At 45.7% G+C, this 26,391-nt stretch overlaps 1 protein-coding gene across 1 annotated transcript; it reads right to left on the reverse strand.

Moving 5' to 3' along the window:
* Positions 1–1,607: 1,607 nt before the first annotated feature.
* On the reverse strand, positions 1,608–26,229 carry pik3c2b (phosphatidylinositol-4-phosphate 3-kinase, catalytic subunit type 2 beta). The gene is made up of 34 exons (XM_078249508.1): positions 25,951–26,229; positions 23,306–23,596; positions 21,368–21,947; positions 21,130–21,230; positions 20,481–20,641; positions 20,197–20,317; positions 19,559–19,670; positions 19,224–19,303; positions 19,050–19,113; positions 18,748–18,894; positions 18,624–18,657; positions 17,986–18,181; positions 17,434–17,556; positions 16,791–16,958; positions 16,514–16,628; positions 16,240–16,382; positions 15,729–15,917; positions 15,486–15,579; positions 15,199–15,293; positions 14,901–15,081; positions 14,393–14,500; positions 14,142–14,234; positions 9,856–9,985; positions 9,491–9,627; positions 8,987–9,156; positions 8,554–8,710; positions 8,169–8,278; positions 7,696–7,900; positions 6,807–6,931; positions 6,389–6,506; positions 5,152–5,224; positions 3,475–3,581; positions 3,169–3,297; positions 1,608–2,650 (listed from the first exon to the last, which is right to left on the reverse strand). The coding sequence occupies exons 2-34, from the start codon at positions 23,515–23,517 to the stop codon at positions 2,459–2,461; spliced, it is 4,770 nt and encodes a 1,589-aa protein (XP_078105634.1). The 5' UTR covers positions 23,518–23,596; positions 25,951–26,229; the 3' UTR covers positions 1,608–2,458.
* Positions 26,230–26,391: the final 162 nt, after the last annotated feature.

The raw sequence follows: 26,391 nt of genomic DNA on the forward strand, positions 1-26,391 counted from the left end.
GCGTGTGTGTGTGTGTGTGTGTGTGTGCGCGCGAGTGTCCTTCAGATGACTAAAACCACAGAGACTGATGTGTCTTCATACACACATTATTCAGAGAGGAAACAGTCTGACAGACACACGCACACACACAGACACACACAGTCTTACTCTAACTAAATAAACCTAACCCTTTAGTTTCATGCTTTAAAAAATTCAAACTTGTAGTTTCTCCTAAAGTTCAACCTTTAAAATCGTTTACACTTTAAAAACTTTACCAAAGATACTCAACAACCTTTTCTTTTCAATTCAAGTTTATTTTGTAGTGCAAATAATACAAAACATGTGCCTAAATTAAAATGAATCCACATTAATAAGAGCTTCTAAATCGGGCTACGCTGCAGTGGAAAACCTATTCACATTTTACAGAAGTTCAGTCTTTACAGTACATGAAGATCCAGTTCACTGTGAACTTACATTCTGCTGCTCCAGTCTCAGTGTGTCGCCACCTTCACGTGCACATCAGACCGTCACGTGCGCTGACAGACTCAGATTATTATGCTAAGTGTGTGACAACATTATGGGATGGATCCCTACAGAGATAGACCTTTTAGTGAAAGAGTAAGATCCTTTTAGTTTAACATGAAACAGCCCCAAAATCACCATCACCAAACCCACCAGACTCCATGTAAATAATCAGGACTTTTATCATGGTAAAACACACTTCATTCAAAGTGGACAGAAACTAAATCAAACTACCAAAAGCCGTCTTGGTTCATCTTTCCACTGTTCCAACAATCACCACTCTGGTTTGGTTGAAATAAACCCTTAATTCACCCATTTACATGTGGAGATATGCTGGCTCTATACACGCTAAAAGTCCTGATTATTTACATGGAGTCTGGTGGATTTGGTGATTGATTTAGTGTGCATGTGAGCTGAAAGCTTCAGTCAACAGCATTTAAAAAAACGCCTTTTTAAAAATAAGAGTACATGATTTAAATCAGTGAGTCAGGAGAATATTTCAGCTTCAACTGAAGTCAAAATTCATCATCGTTAAGAAAAATCAACATCAAATCTAAATATATGTTTCTCTCCCCTGAAATCTTCGTCGTGACAGCGTCTCGAAGTGTCCGATGTGATGACATCTGTTTAAACTACAGGAGAGCATCAAACTAAATCACCTCAAACTATCTGTTTCTCTCACAAGATTCAACATTTCACATTCAGAGAACATCGTCACATCATTGTTAGTTCAAATTGTTCCCAAAAACTACAAAATCACAAATTAAAAAACTGAAACCTCCCCCGAAAAAAACATGAATCACACGAATGAAAAACAAGAGATAAAAACCTTGAAAACAAGAGACAAAAACGTCACATTTTGTCACTTTTTTAAATGTTTTTTAGCCATTTTTGCCGCATAAAAAAAAAAGTTTTGTTGCTTTTTTGTCTTCTTAATTGAGGTTTTTGACATTTTTTTAAAAGTCATGATTATTTACATGGAGTGTGGTGGGTTTGTTGATGGTGATTTCGTTCTATCAAAGATTGCTCCCATCGGTCACTTAGACACAAAAACATGTCACAAAAATGACTCTACTGCCCCCCAACGTTTCCTCTGCTATCATTCATCCTTTCTGCAGTAAGATGAAACCAAACGCTCCGACAGTAAACAGTTAACGGTTCTTCATTCTCCCTTTTTTTTAACTTTTGTTTTTGCTGATAAATGTCTAAATCTCCCAGCATGCACCGGCAGTGCTTGTCCTTTCAGTGTAAAAGCTTTTTCTTCAAATCCAAAAATAACCCAAATATCTGTCATGTTTCCCTTTATATTTATCCCTAAAATGTGTGTGTGTGTGTGTGTGTGTGTGTGTGTGTGTGTGTGTGTGTGTGTGTGTGTGTGTAACATTTCTGTAAACTTCAAGTCCCTTTTATGCAGTTTGTCTTAAAAGTACAAAATAAATCTTGAATGAAAATGTCCAGATGTCGACCGATGAGCTAAAGAAATCAACGTGTAAAATAAATCTTGTTAGTGTTATGAACTTTAAGTCTTTTTGTGCCGTTTAAACATTTTAAAAGTGAAAATTAATCTGATGGATGACTTGTTTACGTATTATTATACTACTAAAGTACAGATCGGGGGGGAGAGCAACATGGCTTTTACTTTGAAAGGACTTGTCCTTTTGTCTTCTGTCTTCCTGAAGAGAATGGTTTGTCTCCCTCTACTCTCCCTTTAAAGGTAGAGGCTAGAAGGATTATAATATTATATTTAAGGAAAAAAAGTCTAAATATTTAGAGAAACAAATATATTTTGATATTAGCGTAGATTTAGCGAGATGTAGCGTAACTTCCGGCTGTAGCCGTATCCCTTCTAGCGGCTACCTCTCTTCCTCTTCCCTCTGTTTTTAACCCTGGGCTTCCTGTTTCCTGTCAGTGGGTGGAGTCAGTGGGCGGAGTCAGTGGGTGGAGTCAGTGGGTGGAGTCAGTGGGTGGAGTCTGTGCCGGCGGCGCAGAGCCGGTGCCAATCCACCCAGTGCTGACCCGGGACGAGTCTCTTCAGAGGGATGAAGGTCTCCCCCAGCAGAGAGTTCTCCCAGAACGGCCCGTCTCCCAGAACACGCAGGTGGATCACCCTCTGGTCCACGTCCCCCCGGGGGATCCGCTCGTACACCAGCTGCACGCACAGCACACAACATATTATTAATAATCACACAACACAGCTTTATTATTAAGAATCTAATAAAACAACAGAAAACAGAAGACAGTTTATTAAAGGGTTACTTTGTTTTTCTTCAACCTGGAACCTATTTTCCCATGTTTTGTGTCTAAGTCACCAAACTCACCAGACTCCATGTAACTAATCAGAACTTTTAGCGTGTATAGAGCCAGACTCCATGTAAATAATCAGGACTTTTAGCATGTATAGAGCCAGACTCCATGTAAATAATCAGGACTTTTAGCATGTATAGAGCCAGCATATCTCCACATGTAAATGGGTGAATTAAGGGTTTATTTCAACCAAACCAGAGTGGTGATTGTTGGAACAGTGGAAAGATGAACCAAGACGGCTTTTGATAGTTTGATTTAGTTTCTGTCCACTTTGAATGAAGTGTGTTTTACCATGATAAAAGTCCTGATTATTTACATGGAGTCTGGTGGGTTAGGGTTAAGAACTGTCTCCTGATTGGTTACCATCTGGTTGTAGGTGGGGTTACAGGTGCGGCGGGCCGCCTTGGTCTTCCTCTTGCTCGTCTTCTGGGGGTCCGGGAGGAGGTAGAGCTTCACGTAGGGGTCAGGGTCTGTACCGTCCTGAAGGGGTTGCTGCACGCACACACACACACACACACACACACACACAACAAAAGTCAAACATTTTGAAAGAAAAAATGAAATATTTTGTAAAAATATTTTTTAGACAAACATTCTACATATTATTTTAAAATCTCTCAGTCTTTACAGCCCTGTTACCTAGCAACAAGTGTGAGTGTGAACACTGACCAGGCCGCGGATGTGCATCACCATGATGAAGAGTTTGTCGTTCTTGTAGGAGATGGACAGTTTGACCTGGCCCAGGTCTTTCCCTGCAGCCGGAGACCACGCCACCTCTGACACAGGGAACACACAGCACACAGCACACAACTCTAACTACACACAAACTAACTCCCCAAAAAACTGTGTGTGTCTCTGCGTGTGTGTGTGTGTGTGTGTGTGTGTGTGTGTGTGTGTGTGTGTGTGTGTGTGTGTGTGTCTCTGTGTTTGTGTGTGTGTATGTGTGTGTGTTAGAGGGTGAATTTTTCGGGACTCCCTTCTGGACCTTTCTGCTGCCTTTGACACAGTGAACCATCAGATCCTCATTTCGACACTCCAGGATCTGGGTATCTCAGGCTCTGCACTCTCTTTGCTCAAATCTTACCTGGCAGACCGAACCTACCGGGTAACTTGGAGAGGATCTACATCAGAACCTTGCCCACTCAAAACTGGGGTTCTTCAGGGATCAGTCCTGGGTCCCCTCCTCTTCTCTCTGTACACCAACTCTCTCGGCTCTGTCATTCAATTGCACGGCTTTTCTTATCACAGCTACGCAGATGACACCCAACTAATTCTCTCCTTTCCGGAGTCTGAAACTCAAGTAGCGGTACAGATCTCGGCCTGTCTGACTGATATCTCTTCTTGGATGTCCACACACCATCTGAAACTCAACCTCGACAAGACTGAGCTCCTTTTTCTTCCAGCGAAAGGCTCTCCTACCCAGGACCTCACTATAACAATTGACAACTCTGTGGTAGTCCCCACCCAGACTGCTAGAAACCTGGGTGTGACACTGGACGACCAACTCTCCTTCACTGCCAACATTGCTGCAACTACCCAATCGTGTAGTTACATGCTGCATAACATCAGAAGGATACGTCCCCTTCTAATGCTGAAGGAAGCTCAGGTTCTGGTTCAGGCTCTAGTCATCACACGTCTAGACTACTGCAACTCCCTCCTGATTGGCCTGCCTGCATGTGCCGTCCGTCCCCTGCAGCTCATTCAGAATGCAGCAGCTTGACTTGTCTTCAACCTCCCCAAGTTCTCTCACACTACACCGCTCCTCCGCTCTCTTCACTGGTTACCAGTTGCTGCCCGCATCTGGTTCAAGACACTAGTACTCTCATACAGGGCCATGATGGATCAGCCCCAGCATACATCGAGGACATGGTCCAACCCTATACCCCAACCCCCCCACTCTGCTCTGCATCAGCCAACCTGCTTGCTGCCCCGAGGCAACCTCAGTGATTTCACCACAGTTAACCAAACGCACACACACAATATCAACTGGCTAGTTATCCCCCAGACAGCAACGGACAACGTCTCTTTTTCTTTCTCTCTTTTCCGCCGGGTGGCGTGCGAGCCTGCGTGTATCCGCGACAGAGTCCGCAACAGAGTCTGATAACTTTAGACAACATAGGGAACCAAACGTGAGCTGGATGGGATTTGGGAGTCTCTCTCTCGGGATATTGCAGGACAGGATTTTTTTGGGGGGCAGTCCTGTGAACGGGATAGGACGGGAGTATTTTCATGGGCTCGGGATGGGAGCGATGATTGTGTGTGTGTGTGCGCGTGTGTGTGTGTGTGTGTGTGTGTGTGCGCGTGCGTGTGTGTGTGTGTGTGTGTGTGTGTGTGTGTGTGTGTTACCTGCAGGTCTGCTGCTTGGTCCCGGCGTCTCGTCTCGGGGCAGCGGGTGGAAGAAGGAGTAGACGAGGTCACACTGAAACACAGATCACATTTCTAACAAACGTTTCTACAGTTATACACGTCTGCAGGATAATTATATGAGAGCTGCAAGAAGTTAAATGTATGAAGCTGAAGACGTCTTTCAGATACTTTGTTTATGAGATATTTTTGGAAACAGAAGAAAGTGTGCAGCTCTATTATCTAGTCAAAAGTATCGGATCGGGACTCAGTATCAGCAGATCAGGATCTGAACATCCCATCATTAAACATATTCTTTATTCTATCAACTTCTGCACAAAACTGTCTGTCTGTTGCAGAACTTATTTTCTGAAATTCCTGTTAATAATAAAGCTGACTGTGACTGGTCTCTGCACTGATAATGATTTACCAAGTATTTTAACACCACCTTGTTTCCTGTTATTAACATCAACGTCATAGCAGCTGTCAGAAGAGTGCTTGACGTACGGCGTTTTTTTTAAATTTAATTTTTTAGAAAAGTCAGCATTTAAAAAAGCGCTGAGGACTTTCTGAAAACAAGGTTTACTCCACACTAGGGTTGTAATGTCAAACAGACGCTGGCAGCTTCACAGTGTGAACACACGCCTAACTGATGAAATGCATATCTCCTGAAGACCGACAGCTTTAATGCAAATATGTTAAAATGAATGAAATAAAAACCAGTTTTAGTCTGAGAGAAGAAGAGACGCAGAGAGAGAAACACCTTCTACTGCCAAGTTTCTAAAACTGGAAACACCTGATACCGTGTGTGTGTGTGTGTGTCTGTTTAAAAAGTTTGAAGGCCTTTAATATCTTCTTGGCTATAAAGTTATTAACAGCTGCCTACGTGTGTCTACATGAAGCCTTCATGTTTTAATGAATATATTATTATTATTATTATTATTATTATTATAGCCAAGAGATAATAAAAGCTTTTAAACTTGAATCTGAGTGCTTCAGATTCCTTCAACAGTTGTTGATAACATGTTTGTATTCTTGTCATTCTGCAGACAACATCAACACATGAAGAAAGAATGTATGTGTGTGTGTGTGTGTGTGTGTGTGTGTGTGTGTGTGTCCTGTTTAGTTTGTAACGTTAATGTTTTCTCTGAGGAAAACTTACGACAGCAACAACAATAACAATGTGTACCATTATTATTAGAGTTATTATAATGCTCTTCTGCCTCCGAGGGGGACTGACCTGAGCGACCTCCGGGGCGGCGTGGATCAGATGCCACACGTAGCCGTTGAGCTCATCTTTCCGCCGGTCGGCCATTGCCTCGCCACGGGATCGACCAATCACCAGCCGGCTCGGGAAACTGTGGGCGGGGCCAAGATACTGTGTTTTTCCTCAATGAATGGATCAGTAGTTGTGTCTCTAAAATGTGGATCGGTGTTTCCCAAAGTCCAAGATGACATCACAACAACGAGGTGTGTGTGTGTGTCTGTGTGTAAACAAACTTTAAGTGACTTTGTGCAGTTTCTTTTTAAAGTGGAAATACATCTTTGACATGAAGACAAATATTGAGAGTGATGATGTTCTCTGTGTTCTCATGTTTCTGTTAATTCTCAAGTTAGCTTAGTGTTTTGTGTGTGTGTGTGTGTGTGTGTGTGTGTACCTGGGTAGTTTGGATGAAGGGAAGATGAGTCTCAGTTTGCTGTGAAGTTCATGAAACTCTTCAAACGTCCTCTGGACCAGCAGCGCCTCCTGCTGGCCTTCACGCTCCACCTTCACCACAAACGCCTGCAACACACAGTAGTATTGTTTTCTGGGTTTATTGTACGCAGCATGCTTCTACCAAGATGTAATACTGTCTGTGATTGGCTGTCTAACGTTACACGTCGTAGAGACACGCAGGAAGAACTCTACGTGACACAGAGACGGTAATAAGAGAGAGCTCACGTGACTTATGTACATGAATAAATAAATAAATATGCCTTTGAAATATAAAATAAATGAATGAGGCAATAAATATGTTTTGAGGCCGCGAGGGCTGGTCTGATAATAGTTATACATTGTAAGTTCTTAGCAACACCATCCGGCCGCCTGGTGTGTGGCCGCTGCCCGCTGGTCAAACTGAGCAGCCTCTGCTCAACCCGTACGGCGGGCCGCAGCAGCCTCTTATTTCAATACAAACAGGCTAATCAGAAAGCACTAACCAAGTGCAGGTCACAACCATGTCTAGGATTTTCAGAAATATAGGGGGATCAGTGAGAGTCTAATGATGAAAAGCAAAAAAATAAAAGGGAAAGGTGGCGCTGAGATGGTCAGACTCAAAAGGAAAAAAGGGATCATGTTGCTTGCTGTGTGTTGTTCATTCATTCACCGGACCATTCGAAATCCAAACGACGCCCCCCACCCCCCTACAAAATTTCCCGGTAGATTTTTTTTAATTGAAACAGACAGACAGACAGACATTCCTGTAATTTATAGATAGATAAATATGTCTAAGTGTAATACGGCGCTGTGTGTGTGTGTGTGTGTGTGTTTTGTGTGTGTGAACTGACGTATCCCTTGGCGGCGTTCCCGGCGGTTCGGATGTGTCTGCAGATGTACAGGTTCCTGATGAGGCCGTCGCTCTTCACCGTGTGGACTCTGGGAGCGAAGGACAGCGCGGGCCGCTCCTCCGACGACGCAAACTTCATCTGAGCCAAGTTATGGATGAAGAAGTTGAGTTTGGTGGCGACGCTGCCCAGACTGGACTCTATCAACCTGCACAGGGGGGACACCACAGGGAGGGTTAGGGGTCTACAGACTGTAGAAATAGATATGATAACATAGAGAGGGTTTACAGACCAATATAAATCAGTATAATAAGACAGGACTGTGTCTGTGCGCGTGTGTGTGTGTGTGTGTGTGTGTGTGTGTGTGTGTGTGTCTGTGTGTACGTGCGTGCATGTACCTGGTGAAGTAAGCGTGCATGTGCGTGTGTCTGTGCGTGTGTGTGAGAGTGTGCGTGCGTGTGTGCGTGCGTGCGTACCTGGTGAAGTACATGGTAGCATCGGCCTCAGATTCGTGAGGTCTCAGTGCGTCGTAGACGTACTTCAGATCGTCCAGATCAGAAAGTTCAGGGATCCCACACGACAACATCTACACACACACAACAACCACAAAAAAGTTATACATTTTAAGAAAAAAGTTGAATATTCTGAGAAAAAAAGTCCAATACTTTCAGCAAGAAAAAGTCAAATGCATCTACAACTATCACTTCATTACTTTGATAATGAAGAAACATTCAAAACATTGTGATATAAAAAAGTTCTGCTGTCTTTTCTTTTTTCTAGTCTTTAGGTTTTATTCAGTCCTGTTTGTGTGTGTGTGTGTGTGTGTGTGTGTGTGTGTGTGTGTGTGTGTGTGAGACCCACCAGGCCCAGCAGGTTGAGGAACAGGTGTGTGTGTTTCCTGATCAGATTGTACGCCTCGCAGCAAAGATCCACGAAGTCGTGGAAGCGGCTCGAGGGTTTGTCTCCTCCGTTGATGACGTACGCCATGTCGGAGGTGAAAACGAAGGGGGCGCGGTCCCTGAAACACACACACACACACACGTTACAACAACACACACCTGCACGGTGTATTATATCATATCATAGTATCACTAAGTATCATAATTAATTTCCCATAATAAGAAAATAAACAGAACACAACCTGAGAGACAGAGAGAGAGGAAGAAGTGTGTGTGTGTGTGTGTGTGTGTGTGTGTGTGTGTGTGTGTGTGTGTGTGTGTGTGTGTGTGTGTGTGTGTGTGTGTGTGTGTGTGTGTGTAGTGTGTAGTAGTGTGTAAGTATGACTGTGGACTACCGTTTGATGTTCCCGAACATCTGGGCGTGTCCCAGGAACTTCCCGAAGTCGATATGGAACATGTGGCCGCTGGTCTTCAGCATGATGTTGTCGTTGTGGCGGTCGCAGATTCCCAGGATGTAGGTCGCCACGCAGCAGCCGGCGCACGAGAAGATAAAGTTCTCCACCGCCTGGACACAGTCACCACTTATTCAATAATCAATAATCATCAGACCCAAACACAATCTATGGATGTTTGACAGTTTTCAGCTGTGATCCAGAATGCCGAATTTCTGTTTGGTGTGGAGATGAGTTAACATCTTCAAGTGAAAATGTTTTCATTAAATCTGCGGAAAAGTGTGTGTGTGTGTGTGTGTGTGTGTGTGTGTGTGTGTGTGTGTGTGTCTGTATGTCTCTGTGTGTGTGTGTGTGTGTGTGTGTGTGTGTGTGTGTGTGTCTGTATGTCTCTGTGTGTGTGTGTGTGTGTGTCTGTATGTGTGTGTGTGTGCGCGCGAGTGCATGTACCTTGTCGTACTCCTCGTCCGTTGGGTTGTGTTTCTGCAGCCAGTCAGCCAGCGGTCGGTCTTTAAAGGAGCCCGTGACTCCGTGTTCCACCTGGATCTTCCTCAGAGTGTCGGCCTGAGGAATCATCTCCACCATCCCTACAACAGGAAACACACTAACCATGAAACTCCGCCCACACAGCTGACGCTTCAGAGGAAAGGACATCTAATCCCTTTAAAAAAGCAGTTCCTAGTTTGGTGTCTCCTCCCGTGTGTCTTCGCTGGGACGGACTTCCTTGTGTCTGGGAAGACACGAGGAAGGGAGGCAAGCGAAGGAAACGGGGATGCAGTTTAGGAAGCTGAGACAAACCCCCAGTGTGTCCTTACCTCGTCCTCTGCCCGTGGAGAAACATTTGAAGATGACCATCCTCATGTCCAGACCCTCCTGGATCCAGATCTTGTTCATGATCCGGATCACCTGCAGAGTCAGCATGTCCTGCCGCAGGTCGTCTCCAGACTGCACAGAGACGGAGACGGAGAGAAACACAGAGAGACGGAGACGGAGAGAGAGAGAGATACAGAGAGAGACAGACAGAGAGACACAGAGAGACAGACAGAGAAGGACAGAGGGAGAGAGAGAAAGACACTTCAGACACCCATCCTCAGTTAAAGGGTAACTTAACCTGGACTATGTTTCCCCATGCATTCATGTCTAAGTGACTGATGTGAACCTTAACCCTAACCCACCAGACTCCATGTAAATAATCAGGACTTTTAGCGTGTATAGAGCCAGCATATCTCCACATGTAAATGCAGAGGCGGCGCCAGGGAGGGGCTAGGGGGGTGCTGTAGCTACCCCTAGGATTTGAAATATGTTTGGTGGGCTAATCAGAGTTCTATGGTGCTGTTGTATCGGCAGCTTTAAATCAATCTCTCTCGTTCGCTCGCTTAGTAAACCGCGGCGGAGGTGGATGGGCATCTGCGCGAGTGTGTGTAACGTTAGCCTATTTGTGTCAAGGGAAACTCAAAATTTCAGAGCACCCTCACTGAAACGTCCAGCAACCCCAAAGCACCAGCAAAAGAATATCTCTGGCGCCGCCACTGTGTAAATGGGTGAATTAAGGGTTTATGTCAACCAAACCAGAGTGGTGATTGTTGGAACAGTGGAAAGATGAACCAAGACGGCTTTTGATAGTTTGATTTAGTTTCTGTCCACTTTGAATGAAGTGTGTTTTACCATGATAAAAGTCCTGATTATTTACATGGAGTCTGGTGGGTTTGGTGATGGTGATTTCGGGGCTGTTTCATGTTAAACTAAAAGGATCTTACTCTTCAACTAAAAGGTCTATCTCTGTAGGGATCCATCCCATAATGTTGTCAGACACTTAAGGTGCTGACACACCAACCAGACGGCCGACCGTCGGCAGAAAAGGCAGTCGGACTGATCAGTCGGGTCCCCGAGGTCCAAAGAAATGCTTCAAAACACACTGGGGCGACGCCGACTTGGAACTAGGGCTGCAGCTATCGATTATTTTAGTAATCGAATATTCTACCGATTATTCCATTGATTAATCGGTTAATAAATACTTAGTAAGAAATACTTAGTAAACAGCAATAGTAAATATTTATTATTGCTGTGTACTTAAAAAAAGCAAAACATTTTATTGCCAAATTCCAAGTATATTTTTGGTGGCCCAAATGTTAATATTTTTCACCCCCTTCCCCTTCTTGCCTCTGGCTCTTTGCACTGGATATGTAAAGAGCTGTTCACTAACCAGAGGGTAGATGTGACGGTACAAGGCTTACAGCAGGGCTGTTCAACTACACTGTTCTGGGGGACACATTTTAAGAAGGCTAGCCAGTTGGCTAAGGGGGTGCGAGTTTGTCTCCAGCAGCAGCTACGTTTCCAAAGATTACTAGCAAACTAATAAACAGTTAGACTACAAACCGACAGCTCTCGTTTTAGCTTGTTGGTAAAATATCGCTATTAGCAGAGTAGCATGCTGTAGGCTAGTTGTGTAAAACATGGCTATTAGCAGAGTAGCATGCTGTAGGCTAGTTGTGTAAAGCATGGCTATTAGCAGAGTAGCATGCTGTAGGCTAGTTGTGTAAAACATGGCTATTAGCAGAGTAGCATGCTGTAGGCTAGTTGTGTAAAACATGGCTGTCAGCAGAGTAGCATGCTGTAGGCTAGTTGTGTAAAACATGGCTGTTAGCAGAGTAGCATGCTGTAGGCTAGTTGTGTAAAACATGGCTGTTAGCAGAGTAGCATGCTGTAGGCTAGTTGTGTAAAACATGGCTATTAGCAGAGTAGCATGCTGTAGGCTAGTTGTGTAAAACATGGCTGTTAGCAGAGTAGCATGCTGTAGGCTAGTTGTGTAAAACATGGCTATTAGCAGAGTAGCATGCTGTAGGCTAGTTATGTAAAACATGGCTATTAGCAGAGTAGCATGCTGTAGGCTAGTTGTGTAAAACATCACTATTAGCAGAGTAGCATGCTGTAGGCTAGTTGTGTAAAACATGGCTATTAGCAGAGTAGCATGCTGTAGGCTAGTTGTGTAAAACATGGCTGTTAGCAGAGTAGCATGCTGTAGGCTAGTTGTGTAAAACATGGCTATTAGCAGAGTAGCATGCTGTAGGCTAGTTGTGTAAAACATCACTATTAGCAGAGTAGCATGCTGTAGGCTAGTTGTGTAAAACATCGCTATTAGCAGAGTAGCATGCTGTAGGCTAGTTGTGTAAAACATGGCTGTTAGCAGAGTAGCATGCTGTAGGCTAGTTGTGTAAAACATGGCTATTAGCAGAGTAGCATGCTGTAGGCTAGTTGTGTAAAACATGGCTGTTAGCAGAGTAGCATGCTGTAGGCTAGTTGTGTAAAACATGGCTGTTAGCAGAGTAGCATGCTGTAGGCTAGTTGTGTAAAACAGCACGGTGGACGAGAGCAGCAGACGTTAGTTAGCTACCTGGTGTCAGGTTCTCTCCGTGGAATAGATGAGTAGATGATGTTTTCTACTGAGATGATGTAGCAGCATGTTTGCAGCTTTAAATAATCCCAAACTTTCTGTTGTTTTCTCTCGCCTGTCTCTTAGACCCTCGCTATTTTCGTCTTCCTTCATTTGTAATCTGGGCCGTCAGTCTTGTGCATAGACAGCATATAAACGTCTTGTGTCCACAGAAGCGTCAACCTGTTGTGTGCTTGTAATAATCCTCCGTGCGGAAACACAGTGAGCCGTACAACCTTAATTACGTTGATTTAATGAAGCTTCGAGGCAAAGAATTTTTCTTCGAGGATTTTTTGTAATCGAATTATTCGAGTTATTCAAGGAATTGTTTCAGCCCTACGCCGAACGCAATACGTCTCCATAGGAGCAGGGGGCGCTTCTCTGTATTGTTTCCCAGAAAATGAAAACCGGCAGCTGATTGGACGAACGCGTCACGTGGTTCTTTTTTCTCAGGAAATTCACAGCCAGACTGTGATGGCGGCTTGTCCAGAATACGATCTCATATTGGACTAAAATAGTTCACTGAAACGGGTTTCTGAAAACATTTGAAGAGAGAAACAGGCTGTGTAGTTGCTGAATCTGTCTTCATTTCAGATCAACAAAGGTCAGTTTAAAAGATTTTCGTCAGATTTTGAGAGGCTCATCCGCTCGTCATTTCCGGGTGAGTCCCGGCTGCCCTGTCTCCGACTCAGCATGTCAGGGCGGCCAAAATGAAGGCCGACAGCTCCTCTGATGGACGACGGCACGGAACACGACCTCTCAGACTGTCAGACGACCGATAATCGGCTTGGTCTGTCAGCTCACTTCGAATAATAATCTGAGTCTGTCAGCAGCAACAACAGAACTTTTAGTGACTCTAACTGCTGCTGAACATTAGTCCTGTAGGGTAACATTACAGCTTGTTACTAACTGCTGCTGAACATTAGTCCTGTAGGGTAACATTACAGCTTGTTACTAACTGCTGCTGAACATTAGTCCTGTAGGGTAACATTACAGCTTGTTACTAACTGCTGCTGAACATTAGTCCTGTAGGGTAACATTACAGCTAGTTACTAACTGCTGCTGAACATTAGTCCTGTAGGGTTACATTACAGCTTGTTACTAACTGCTGCTGAACATTAGTCCTGTAGGGTTACATTACAGCTTGTTACTAACTGCTGCTGAACATTAGTCCTGTAGGGTAACATTACAGCTTGTTACTAACTGCTGCTGAACATTAGTCCTGTAGGGTAACATTACAGCTTGTTACTAACTGCTGCTGAACATTAGTCCTGTAGGGTAACATTACAGCTTGTTACTAACTGCTGCTGAACATTAGTCCTGTAGGGTAACATTACAGCTTGTTACTAACTGCTGCTGAACATTAGTCCTGTAGGGTAACATTACAGCTTGTTACTAACTGCTGCTGAACATTAGTCCTGTAGGGTAACATTACAGCTTGTTACTAACTGCTGCTGAACATTAGTCCTGTAGGGTAACATTACAGCTTGGTTCTGGTTTAATACTGGACCAGTTTCACAGATTGTTGTTCCATCAGACACTCAGACACACAAATATGGGAAACAGAGTCCAGGTTGAAAAATACCAAAGTTGCCCTTTAGGTTTGTATCTCTGTGAGTTAATAAGCTGTTTAGACAGATGGAGTTTGAAACAACAGGAGAGACATTTCACCTTAAAGATGACGCTGATGTTTTCTCCCAGACGGTCAAAGTTTTGGAAGGACAGTTTCAGAGGAACAGCGTTGGAGTTGAAGAAGGAACACGACTGAAACAGACAGCAAGAGACAACTGATATTACAACTATCCCTCCGCCAGTCTTGTGTAAAGTAGTTGAAAGCATTGCTTGAGTAAAAGTATCTAAAGGGGATAGCTGGGAAAACATAAATGTAAACATAAACAGTATGTGAATATATACGTGTGTACCTGGATGTTTATTCCTGTGACGAGCAGTGCCGGGTTCAGAGGAAGTCTGCAGCTGCTGTTCAACGAGAAGAACTGCTTCATCTCCTCCAGACCCTCTCTGAGCACACACTGAAAACACACACACACACACACACACACACACACACACACACACACACACACACACACAATGAAAAAGCCCCAGTGTTTTCCCAGAAAAATAAACACTTGAACAAACATCAGCTTCATCAGAAATCCTAAAATGACAGAAACCATCATTGACGTGTACTGATGGTTTACTTTGGCCCGACGTCTTTGTAAAAGAAAAATAATGTAATGGATCATTCTTCAGGAAGCTGAAGCTCTTTGTGTTTCAGGCTGCTGGACGAACAAAACCAGACCAAATGATTGGTCCGTTATTTGAGAAAATAATGCATAGCTGCAGCATTTTAAAAACTCTTCCAAAGCAACTCGTTACATTTACATAACAGACATAGATTAACATGCTGGACAGTTGGTGTCCCCCCACCTGTCTGTTGGACGGCGATGCGTCTCGGACTTTGTGCGCCACTGTGGCGAGGACGGAGACGAGCCAGCACTGCCGGTCAAACTCTTCGCGGAGGCCGCGGCCGACGCAGCAGAGCAGCGCGGCCAGAAGGTGCTGATAGCGAGCGCTGAACTGACTGTCCTGCAGGTTGTCTTTCAGCAGCCTGCGGGACACACAGACAAACCTGGGTTAAACCTGGGTTAGACCTGGAATGAACCTGGGTTAAGTGATGTAACTCTGATCTGATATTAGATGAATAAGTAAAGTGATAGTATCTGACCAGAAGAGGTAGTGAGCGACGCGGACGTCCCCGATGGCTCTCCGGAGGAGGAAACGAACCAGAGAGCTGTCCAGGTAACACTCGTACTTCAGAGCCTGACACACACACACACACACATTAAGTGCTTATTAAATACATTTAATATGATTATTAAACTGAATTCATCAAGACAACATGTCATTAAAAAGTAAAACAGGAAGCACTGATCAAATATAAAACAGCAGAAAAGAGTCAAAATAAAAGCCTGGTTCTCTCTGCAGCAGCTGTCAAAATAAAAGCCTCTGTACCTGGACGAGCTGCGGCAGGAAGTCGAGCAGCTCTGGATCGGAGATGGAGTCCATCCACTGGACGGCCGTCCTCCTCAGCTCCTGGTCTGGGAACCTGCCCCCACACACACACACACACATACACACAGGTGAGTCTTGAACTAGAACTGTTTCCAGAGGTTCATTCAAGTTAATGAGCCTGTCCAACAGTTTGATGTTTAAATGTTGGTTAGTGTGAGAGAGCCGGGGGGGGGGGGGACATACGATGCGTGGAGCAGTCCCAGGGCATCCAGGTGTCCTAGGCAGGCCCACTGTCTCAGCAGGGCATAGATGTCAGGCAGGCAGGCCCACTGCCAGCAGGGGGCGCTGGCCAGCACCAGAGGCAGCGCTGCACTCTCCGCCTGACAGAAAGCCTTCTTCTCCCAGAGGAGACGCCTGTCCTCCACCGTCAGCCTGCAGGGACAAGCATTCCCGAATTACATTTTAGGGTTTCTCTCCATTATTAAAGCTTTTAGGTGCACCACCTAGACTTCTTAAGCAAGTTTTGTCTTTAAGCTTTTTGAGTGTTATTTATTTATGATCTGCTCTAGCTTTTCCAACGTTTTAGACACATATGGAGATAATGTGTGTGTGTGTGTGTGTCTGTGTGTGTGTGTGTGTGTGTGTGTGTGTGTGTGTGTGTGTGTGTGTGTGTGTGTGTGTGAGTCTCTGTGCCTGCCTGCCTGCCTGCCTGCCTGCCTGTCTATCTGTCTGTGTGTATGTGTGTGTCTCTGACCAGAAGACAGCCTTCTTGTGCAGGACGTCCTGCAGCTGGATCTGACTGACGGTGTCCAGTCTGGAGAAGTCATACTGTGGACAGAAGTCTGCCGGAGGAGGAGTGCTGAACCGGACCTCGAAGGACGACGTGGGGAAGTCCACCTGAGACGCAGACAGGGATACAAAGACAGGGAGACAGTTAGAGAGAGAGAGAGAGACAGACAGACACGTGGAACCCTTTAAAGTGTTTTGTGCAGAGGGAGACAGTTGAACAGACAGATGATGAATCTGACCTGCAGGATCACGCTGTCCGGCTGGCTGAAGTTGGGTGAGCTCGTCCGGGCGTTTCCTGTCCTCCCCGGAGCAGAAGGCCACAGGCCGAGTAACTTCCTGCCACATGTTAGGACGCTGCGCACACACACACACACACACACACACACACACACACACACACACACACACACACAGTCAGCGAGGCAGTCCAGAGGAACCAGCTGAGTCGGGTTCTGATGACTTCATGTGTGGGCGCTGAGGTGTCACTGTCTGTGATGTCACTGTGATGTCACTCACTGTCTGAAGTTGAAGAGCGGCATGGTGACCCAGCCCAGCGGCTCAGCAGTGCGGCGCTGCTTCCCCTTCTCCTCGCCGCCGCCAGGGGGGGGCAGAGCGCTGGCGTACAGCGTCACCGTCAGCTGGGACTCCCGGGGAAGCTGGTTAATCTGCACCGGGAAACACACCCTGCAGGGAGGGGGGAGACAGGGAGGGAGAGGGAGGGAGACACGGGGTGAGAGAGAGAGACATGGAGAAAGAGACAGCGGGAGAGAGAGACATGGAGAGAAATGGAGAGAGAGACAGGGGGAGAGAGACAGGGGGAGAGAGAGACGAGGAGAAAGAGACAGAGGGAGAGAGAGACATGGAGAGAGAGACAGGGGAGAGAGAGAGACAGGGGGAGAGAGAGACAGGGAGGGGGGAGAGAGAGAGAGAGAGAGAGACGGGAGAGAGAGACAGAGGGAGAGACAGACAATTGTTCATTGTTTGTGCTTTCTATCTGTGTGTACTTAACAATTTTTGTAAACTTTATTTTTTTTGTTTATTTTTGTGGTGCAACACTGTTCTGTCTGTCTGTGTATCTGTATGTGATCTGGTGCTATCCTCCCCTCTCCACCCCCCTTGACAGGTGTGTGCAGTGGTCATGTGGTCATGTGGTACGTACCTCTGGTCCCACACCACCAGGTGGAACAGGTATTTGCTGACCGCCTGTTTGCTGGTGTGCTGCGGCGCGCAGAGCTCCGCCCCTCCGTGAGTCAGAGAGCAGGACAGGAAGAAGCCCTCATAACTGGCCAATCAGAGAGGAGAAGCACGGGGACATGATGACAGACTACAAATCTCCAGCTCCTGATTGTTGAAGTTGAAGCCTCTTAGGCTACATTTACACTGCTACGGTTTGGTTTTAAGTTAAGAGTTTTCAGCCAAAAGCAATCTCCCTGTACACGTGTGTGTGTGTGTGTGTGTGTGTCTGTGAGCATTTGTGTGTGTGTGTGTGTGTGTGTGTGTGTGTGTGTGTGTGTGTGTGTGTCGGTCTGTGTGTGTGTGTGTGTGTGTCTGTCTCCGTGTGTGTGTCTGTCTGTCTGTGTGTGTGTGTGTGTGTGTGTCTGTGTGTGTGTGTGTGTGTGTGTGTGTGTGTCTGTCTGTCTCTGTGTGTGTGTGTGTGTGTGTGTGTGTGTGTGTGTGTGTGTGTGTGTGTGTGTGTGTGTGTGTTGAGTACCTGGCGGCCCAGGTGATGGGGATGCGGTGAGCGGCATGCACATTGAAGGACAGCACGTTGTTGACGGTTCCCGCCTCCTGCAGCGGCGCCGTGCTGCTGCGGCTCGGCGCCAGCGGCTGGAAGTTGGCGTTGAACGTGCTGCAATACAGGTCCACCAGATCCAAGATGGCTGCCGTCAGCTTCTCTACCACTTTCTCTGGGAGGCGGGCAGAGACACAACATCATGACATGACCTCATGAAAACAAACATCCGGACGGCGTATTCTACTGTTTGTATCAATCATACCTGACGGGTTAGGGCTAGCTGATTAGAGTAAAAAAAGAGGTCAGCCTCAAACTTAAGGTGGACTGAGCGTTAAGGTGGACTGAGGTGACTTTTTTTAAAGACAATTTTGTGTGGCATTTTAGCCTTTAATAGACATGACAGCTGTTGACAGGAAAGTGGGGAGAGAGGGGGAAGACATGCAGCAAATGGCCACAGGTGGGACTCGAACCCTGAGCCGCTGCATCGAGGACTGAGCCTCTGCATATGGGCACCTGCTCTACCAGGTGAGCTATGCAGGCGCCCTTCTGCTTGGTTTTTATAGGGTGATGGTAATAAAGCGTTTAAATGTGAGAGAGCGTTGAAACATAGATACCTCTGTTTTCTCTGACAGCCAGCACTGATGCATCCTGGGAGGAAGAAGAGGACGAGACGTCAACATCACTTTCATTAATGCCTGTCTGTCTGTTTGTCTCTCCGTTTGTCTGTCTGTCTCTCACCTTGAGGACTTTGGGCTGCAGACGACAGGGGCATGCTGGGAGCTGGCTGAGGGCGGCGGTCACGTCGGGCGTTTCCACGGCAGCCAACGAGCTGCAGAGCGCCTTCACTGATTGGACGAGACGCTCCACGTGCAGTGATAGCTCCACCTGAAACAGACACACAGCAAGAAGAAGAAAGTTTGAGTTGATTCTTTCACTTACAAGTAATATATTTAGTCTTTTAAGATGTGTGTGTGTGTGTGTGTGTGTGTGTGTGTGTGTGTGTGTGTGTGTGTGTGTGTGTGTGTGTGTGTGTGTGTTACCTCTGACAGCAGGAAGGACTCAGCTTCGTTATGAAAAGTATCGAGCAGCAGAGTCAGAGCCTCCCTGATCACAGACACACACAGAGAAATGAAAGAATGAAAACACAGGAACGTACCTTTTGACAGACCCATATTTATTGTCAGTATTATTGGGGTGCAGGCCCCGCCCCTCACCTGGTGACGGTCTGTTTGATTGGTCGCTCCTGTAGCAGGATGCCGTGGTTCATGGTGGACAACGTCTCATCGTCTTCTTTCTGTGAAAAAAACTAATTAATCTGTGTGTGTGTGTGTGTGTGTGTGTGTGTGTGTGTGTGTGTGTGTGTGTATATGTGTGTGTGTGTGTGTGTGTGTGTGTGTGTGTGTGTGTGTGTGTGTGTGTGTGTGTGTGTGTGTGTGTGTGTGTGTGTGTGTGTGTGTGTGTCTCTGTGTGTGTGTATGTCTGTGTGTGTGTGTGTGTGTGTCTGTGTGTGTGTGTGTGTGTGTGTGTGTGTGTGTGTGTGTGTGTGTACCGTGCGACACAGCTCCGTGTTGATGGAGGATCTCTTGGTGAGAAACAGTCTGACGTCCCAGTCAAACTTCAGACACTGCTGCACAAACTCCAGACCGGCCAGAGTCTCGGAGCTGAAGGAGAGCAGATATTATTACATAAACAAAGTAAATCTCAAAGTATTCCAATCATACATTACATCAATGTTTACATTAAAGCAGTTACATTAATGTACTTTTTATCTAACATGAACACAATAAAGTTAAACTCTACAGTCAGAGAGTTTTCAGAAATGTCTCTGTGTGTTTGAGTGTGTGTGGGTGTCTGTGTGTGTGTGTGTGTGTCTGTGTGTGTGTTATGGTGTGTGTGTTGTGGTGTGTAGTTGGTCTACCAGCAGCCACAGATCAGCTGTTCTCTGTTATTATGACAAAACCACAGACCACAGAGTGGTTTATGTAGCAAGAAGTCTACCACTAGTATTATTGTTACCGTACTGACTTGAATATATAAGACAGGGTTTTTCTTGTGAATATGTCTGAACATGGTCCTACTTTCAGGGTCTAGTCTTTTAAACACCAATCAGGGTTCAACGTTGCCCGACTGATGATGGACTTTTCTCTGCCTTGGACTCAAAGAAGAAAGAAGAAGAACTGTTCTCACTTGTTGAGGAACTCGTCGTGTCCGCAGACCTTCAGCAGGTAATCGTCCACGTCCATGTGGTCCAGGTCATCCTGAGCATAGCACAGCGTCTGATAGATCAGCAGGTCCACCGTGGACGAACCTCAGAGACACACACACACACACAGACAGGATGTTACAAAAGCTCTCAAACAAACACATCAGAGACTTCAATTCTTCCTTGGCTCAAACAGACCTGAGACTTTTAGTAATAATTATTTTTATAAGTACTCGTGGCAGGTGAGTGTGGCAGCTTCCTGTCTTACCATCGCAGGTGAAGGTGAGCGGCTCTCTGAAGTGCTCGCTGATGACAGTGACCTTCACGCTGACGCCCAGACCCTGATGCAGCTCCTCCACGCCGACGGACGGAGACCACACGAAGCCGCTGTTCTGTGATTGGTCGCCGTGCGGGTATGCCGAACGCAACCTGCAGAAATAGACAGAGTACCATTAGTACAGCAGTACTACAGGTACGTCAGAGGTCTGATGGGAAATCTAGCTTCATGTTCTTAACTTGGACCCTATTTTTGGTGACCAACCAGACTCCATGTAAATAATCAGTACTTTTATCATGGTAAAACACACTTCATTCAAAGTGGACAGAAACTAAATAAAACTAACAAAAGCCGTCTTGGTTCATCTTTCCACTGTTCCAACAATCACCACTCTGGTTTGGTTGAAATAAACCCTTAATTCACCCATTTACATGTGGAGATATGCTGGCTCTATACACGCTAAAAGTCCTGATTATTTACATGGAGTCTGGTGGGTTTGGTGATGGTGATTTCGGGGCCGTTTCATGTTAAACTAAAAGGATCTTACTCTTTAACTAAAAGGTCTATCTCCATAGGGGGGTGTGTGTGTGTGTGTGTGTGTGTGTGTGTGTGTGTGTGTGTGTGTGTGGGTGTTACTCACACATCCAGCATGTGGCAGAAAGCTGCCACCTCCTCGTCTCTCTCCTCGGACACCTGGAACAGTTCATATCCAAACCCGTTCATCCTGGAGCCCAGAGACACCTGTCGATCACACACAGAGCCGGCCAATCAGAGGTGAGTTCCCTCAGAACTACAGATGCCCCGCCCTCCACTGTTAACAATCTGACATATATCCCACAGCTAACAGGAACACCTGGTTGTCAAGGAGCGGCTCTTACCGGGTCTGCAGAAACCCGCCGCTGGTTCTTGTTGCTCTTGGGAACAGGTACGTAGGTCCTGGGCGGGACCTGAGGGGGGAGGGTCTTACTGCGAGCCACGGGCTTCCCTGATTGGTCCCCTGCGTTGGCCCTGCGGCCTCGCGGCCCTGTCCGGCTCTCGTTGAGTCGGGACAGCGAGTCGTTGATGTTGTCGTAGTTCAGCTCTGCTGCGGAAACTTTGGGCGGATCCACGTCCGGCGTGAACAGGTTCACGTCGCGTGGCGCATTGGACCCACGAGGCGGCAGGAATGGGTTCTCCGACGACGGGGGGAGGGGGTTTCTCGGGGGCAGGGCGGGCGGGATATCATCTGGAAAAGACTGGAAGCCTTTTGGAGGAAACTGGGATCCAGATCCGAGGCTGGAGATCTCTGGAGCGTCCAGGATGTACAGGGACTCTGTGACGAAGCCTCCCCGAGGAGGGAGCGCCCTGGCTGGGATGGAGGGAGGAGACTGTGAGCCTCCAGGCTGGTTCTGGTTCAGGGAGGGGTCGGACCCAGAGAGACCCCTCAGCAGGCTTCCTCCTGGGGCAGGGACGGGGTATCTGTGGGCAAGTCGACAGAAAGGTTATTAGATGGAATAGAATGCCTTTATTGTCATTATATCATTAAAAACGTACAAAGAAATTCAGAGTGCTACTCCAAATAAAGCAGGGCTGTAGTCCACCTTTGTCGAGTCCAAGACCAGGACTAGTTGAGACCGAGTCAAGACCGAGTCCAAAGAGGTTCAAGTCCAAGTCAAGACCGAGTCCAAATGAGAGACAGTCAATACCGAGACAGAAAAAAAGAATCCTGTTCAAGACCATTTACTTACCTTTTCATAATTTATGTGATGAGAGAGACAGTATATCTTCTATTAAGATGATCATTTTGCTGTATTATTTGTGGTTTTGAAGGAGGAGTTACTTTAGAACAAAAGCATATAGCGCTGGACTCGGTCGAGACCAACTAGAATACTTGGTGAGTCCGAGACAAGTCTGAGTCCAAATACCAACGAGTCCGAGACAAGTCCAAGACAACAGAAAAGCGTCTCGAGTCTGGACTCGAGTACTACAGGATAAGGTGCCGCTAGTAAAACAAAAAAGAACACATTCAAGCAGCGATGATCGGCCCTCGCACCCCCCAGGCGTGTCGGGGGTAGTGGCAGGATGCCCGTCAACATGGTCCTGCATAGATAATCAAACAGTGTGTAGAGTGCGGGCTGATGTATAGGACGTGTTGCAACCACTTCCTGTTTTTCGGCGTAACATGAGAATTTGCTGCCTTGCCACGTCCACAACGATCAACATAACCTCAAAAGCTTTCCAATCTAGCGTCGCAAAGGTCTTTGGATTATGATCACCAATTCTTAAGTCAATCGGGCTAAATCTGTAGGAGAAGTTGGTTAAAGTATACCCCCTGAAAATGATCAAAATCGTCCTAAAGATGATAATTCAGAATGGCTGACTTCCTGTTGCGTTTAGGGTATGGCTCCAAGAGGCTTTTTTGTAAGTCTAGACATGATGCATATGTCTACCAAAGTTCATACATCTAGGTCAAACACACTGCAGGGGCTACTGCTTTCAAGTATGGAAAAGGGGCGCTATCTAGCCATTCTTTTACACCTAAGCACGAAACCCATAAAATATAACAAGTTTCTGGTGCGTGTGCAAATTGTCATACAGTTTCATGCATGTTTAAGCCCTCAAAGTCTTAGGTTATATACTGTATGATGATTAAAATAGTACAATAAATGTCTGAAATGAAATTTTGTTATATCGCTTTTTGAGTAGGAGTTTTGTCAAACATCGTTTGGACGCGCCGAGGCCTCTTTCAGTCTCAGAGGGTTAATGAAACGTTAACTATTCATCAAATAGTGGGCGGTTACTGTGGAGCTGTATTGAACATGTAAAGCTTTAATAACCTGGGTCGGGGGCGCTCAATGGTGGGATTGGGGGTCTTGGAGCGCGTCTGGCTGGTTTCTGTCCCGCTCTGGTCCTGTTTGTGTCTGGAGAGAGCGTCGTACTCCATCTGCAGCGCCTCGGCCAGAACCAGCTCCTTCTGACTGAGACCCAGAGCCTCCAGGCTGGGCCAGCCCGCCTCACTGCTCTCCTTCTGGGTCTGAGCTGCCGACATGATGCCAGAAGGAGGGAGGGAAGAAGATGATCTGCTGCTAGAAGAACCAGCGAGGACACATGGATCTGCCGAGGATCAGCTGAGGACAGAGAGGACAGTCAGACAAACGGTAAGATTATATCTTTAACTTTTATTTTATAATAAACTCCAGTTGATGTCCTTCTTATATAAACAAATACAGGCTCAACTTGCTCATTGGTGTCCACTTTGTCTGCTTTAAAAAGTTACCTATTTGTACATGTTTTTTGTTTAAGTGACTGGTGACCAACCAGACTCCATGTAAATAATCAGTACTTTTATCATGGTAAAACACACTTCATTCAAAGTGGACAGAAACTAAAATCAAACTACCAAAAGCCGTCTTGGTTCATCTTTCCACTGTTCCAACAATCACCACTCTGGTTTGGTTGAAATAAACCCTTAATTTACCCATTTACATGTGGAGATATGCTGGCTCTATACACGCTAAAAGTCCTGATTATTTACATGGAGTCTGGTGGAAATATGCTGGCTCTACACACGCTAAAAGTCCTGATTATTTACATGGAGTCTGGTGGGTTTGGTGATGGGGATTTCGGGGATGTTTCATGTTAAACTAAAAGGATCTTACTCTTTAACTAAAAGGTCTATCTCTGTAGAGATCCATCCCATAATGTTGTCAGACACTTAGAATAATAATCTGAGTCTGTCAGCAGCAACAACAGAACTTTTAGTGACTCTAACTGCTGCTGAACATTAGTCCTGTAGGGTTACATTACAGCTTAATCAAACTGTCTTTATGAGGTAGAAAACAGGAGGCTGGACGTGTGATGTATTTGTTCTCTGAGTGTGGAGGGAGGAAGGAAACACAGGAACACAATGTGGAGGAAGGAAACCAGCTGAGGGACTGTTAATATGAAATGTAGAATAAGTGAAACAGCAGAGCAGCGGAGAGAAGCTGGATGTTTGGTCTGTGACACAGGGCTGAAACACACGGGTGGAGTTTGATGAAGAGATGTGCACACATGCACAAACACACAAACTGTCTGTCTGTCCATCTGTATGTCTGTCTGTCTGTCTGTCTGTCTGTGTTATAATAACTGGATACCGGATCCCAAAATGGCCTATATTCAGTTCTTCATTTCAACCCCCCAGGGAGGGGGGGGAGACGGATGATGGCGGAGTTACAGAGCCCCACCCCCAATCACCCTAAACCAGCTGTGTCCCAGTGTCACACACATATACACACACACACTTTATTACAAAAGGTTTCTAAAGGTTTTTTTTTTTTTTAAGAAATAAAACTGTCTAAAAATATTCTCAAATATTCGATTTTATTTCTTAAAAATATTCCAAAACTCATCTGAACTTGTTTCTTGCTGCTGCCCTGGAGCAGGGCACTATTTACATATAAACGATCACTGATCAGAGACCCATCCATAATATTTATTATTATTATTATTAATATATTAACTGTTTGTAAAAGCCTCCATCTTTAAAAACTAATGCGACACAATGCACCTGTTCTGCGGGGAGACAGGTGGATATCCAGTCTGTATGAGGACGGGGAGACAGGTGGATATCCAGTCTGTATGAGGACGGGGAGACAGGTGGATATCCAGTCTGTATGAGGATTGTTAGCTGCTGTTGTTGCTGTTTTTTTTAAGCCCGTGTTTTCAGTTATTTGACTTTTTTTGTTCGTAAAGTAAAAGTTTGTAGGAGTCGAACTAGAGGCACAAACTGCGCAGACTCAGAGAGAAACGGGTGACAAACGTCATTGAACTTTAAAGTACCGTAAATATGTGATGTGGGTGGAAATGTGCCCAAACATCTCTCTGACAGCTGCAACACAGCCCAGTGCCCAGCGGAGAGAGCGCTCAACCAAACTCCAGTCAAACATCGGACACTTTAACGTAGCCTCATTCATCGGCCAACATCGACACTGTCCACTTAGATTATTTTAACAGCATTGTTGTCTTTCACATCCGGACACAGCTGGACACATCGATTCCATCAACTTGTAGTTTGTTTTTAAATGGTTTAAACTTTAAAATGTCGGTACCCACTGGGTTTTTTCCACCCAGATTCTGCCATGGAGGGCGGTGTCGAGCAACCCCGATTAACGTTACTTCCAAAAGGCTAACTAAATATATATTGCAACAACCTGCTTTTAGGTGGATTATATGTGCGCCGAATTCACCTGTAGACCATAACGATTAGCAAAATGCCCTCAGCCATGTCTGTAACAGAAACCCAAGTTCACCAAAAAGCAGGGTTGTTTTAAATGTCAATTATTTGAATGGAGTTTGGTTTGACCTTCTTCTCCAAAGAAAGGCACGCAGTGGACGGACCGCAACTTCACCGCCGCCGAGAGAAATGCGTCAGATAATGTTCATAACCAAAGCACCGTTAGCTAACGTTAGCTAGCTTCATCTAAATATGCGGAAATCTTACCTGAGTCCGGTCTATATTCGCCGGCAGCGAGCAGCCGTTGCCATTTAAAAAGCGGTTTACTTTTCTGCCCAAAGAAATCACATCAACCCCCTAAAGTGTGGGTCCGTTGGCGTTGTCGGTATATCCGAACAGTTAGACGGTGTAATCGGACCTCCGGCTCCGCTGTGTCAGACTCTGTTGATGGTTAAACAAAGCAGGGGCGGTACGAGGCTCCGGCGGCTCCACAGCCCGGTTTCTACCGAGGTTTCTGCCGAAGTTATCGGCTGCTATTCGGCCTCTTCTCGGTAGCAACCGGGCGTACCGTGAACACAGGACACTTCCGGTTTCGTATTTTCAAAATAAATAAAAAGCGAAACAATTTTTTTATTTATTTTTTATTTTAAATCAGTAAGATTTACAATTATGTAAATACGTAGTAATACACTACCTGTTTTTAACCAG

This window comes from Sander vitreus, chromosome 4 (assembly GCF_031162955.1).
Source record: "Sander vitreus isolate 19-12246 chromosome 4, sanVit1, whole genome shotgun sequence".
Taxonomy (NCBI): Eukaryota; Metazoa; Chordata; class Actinopteri; order Perciformes; family Percidae; genus Sander; species Sander vitreus.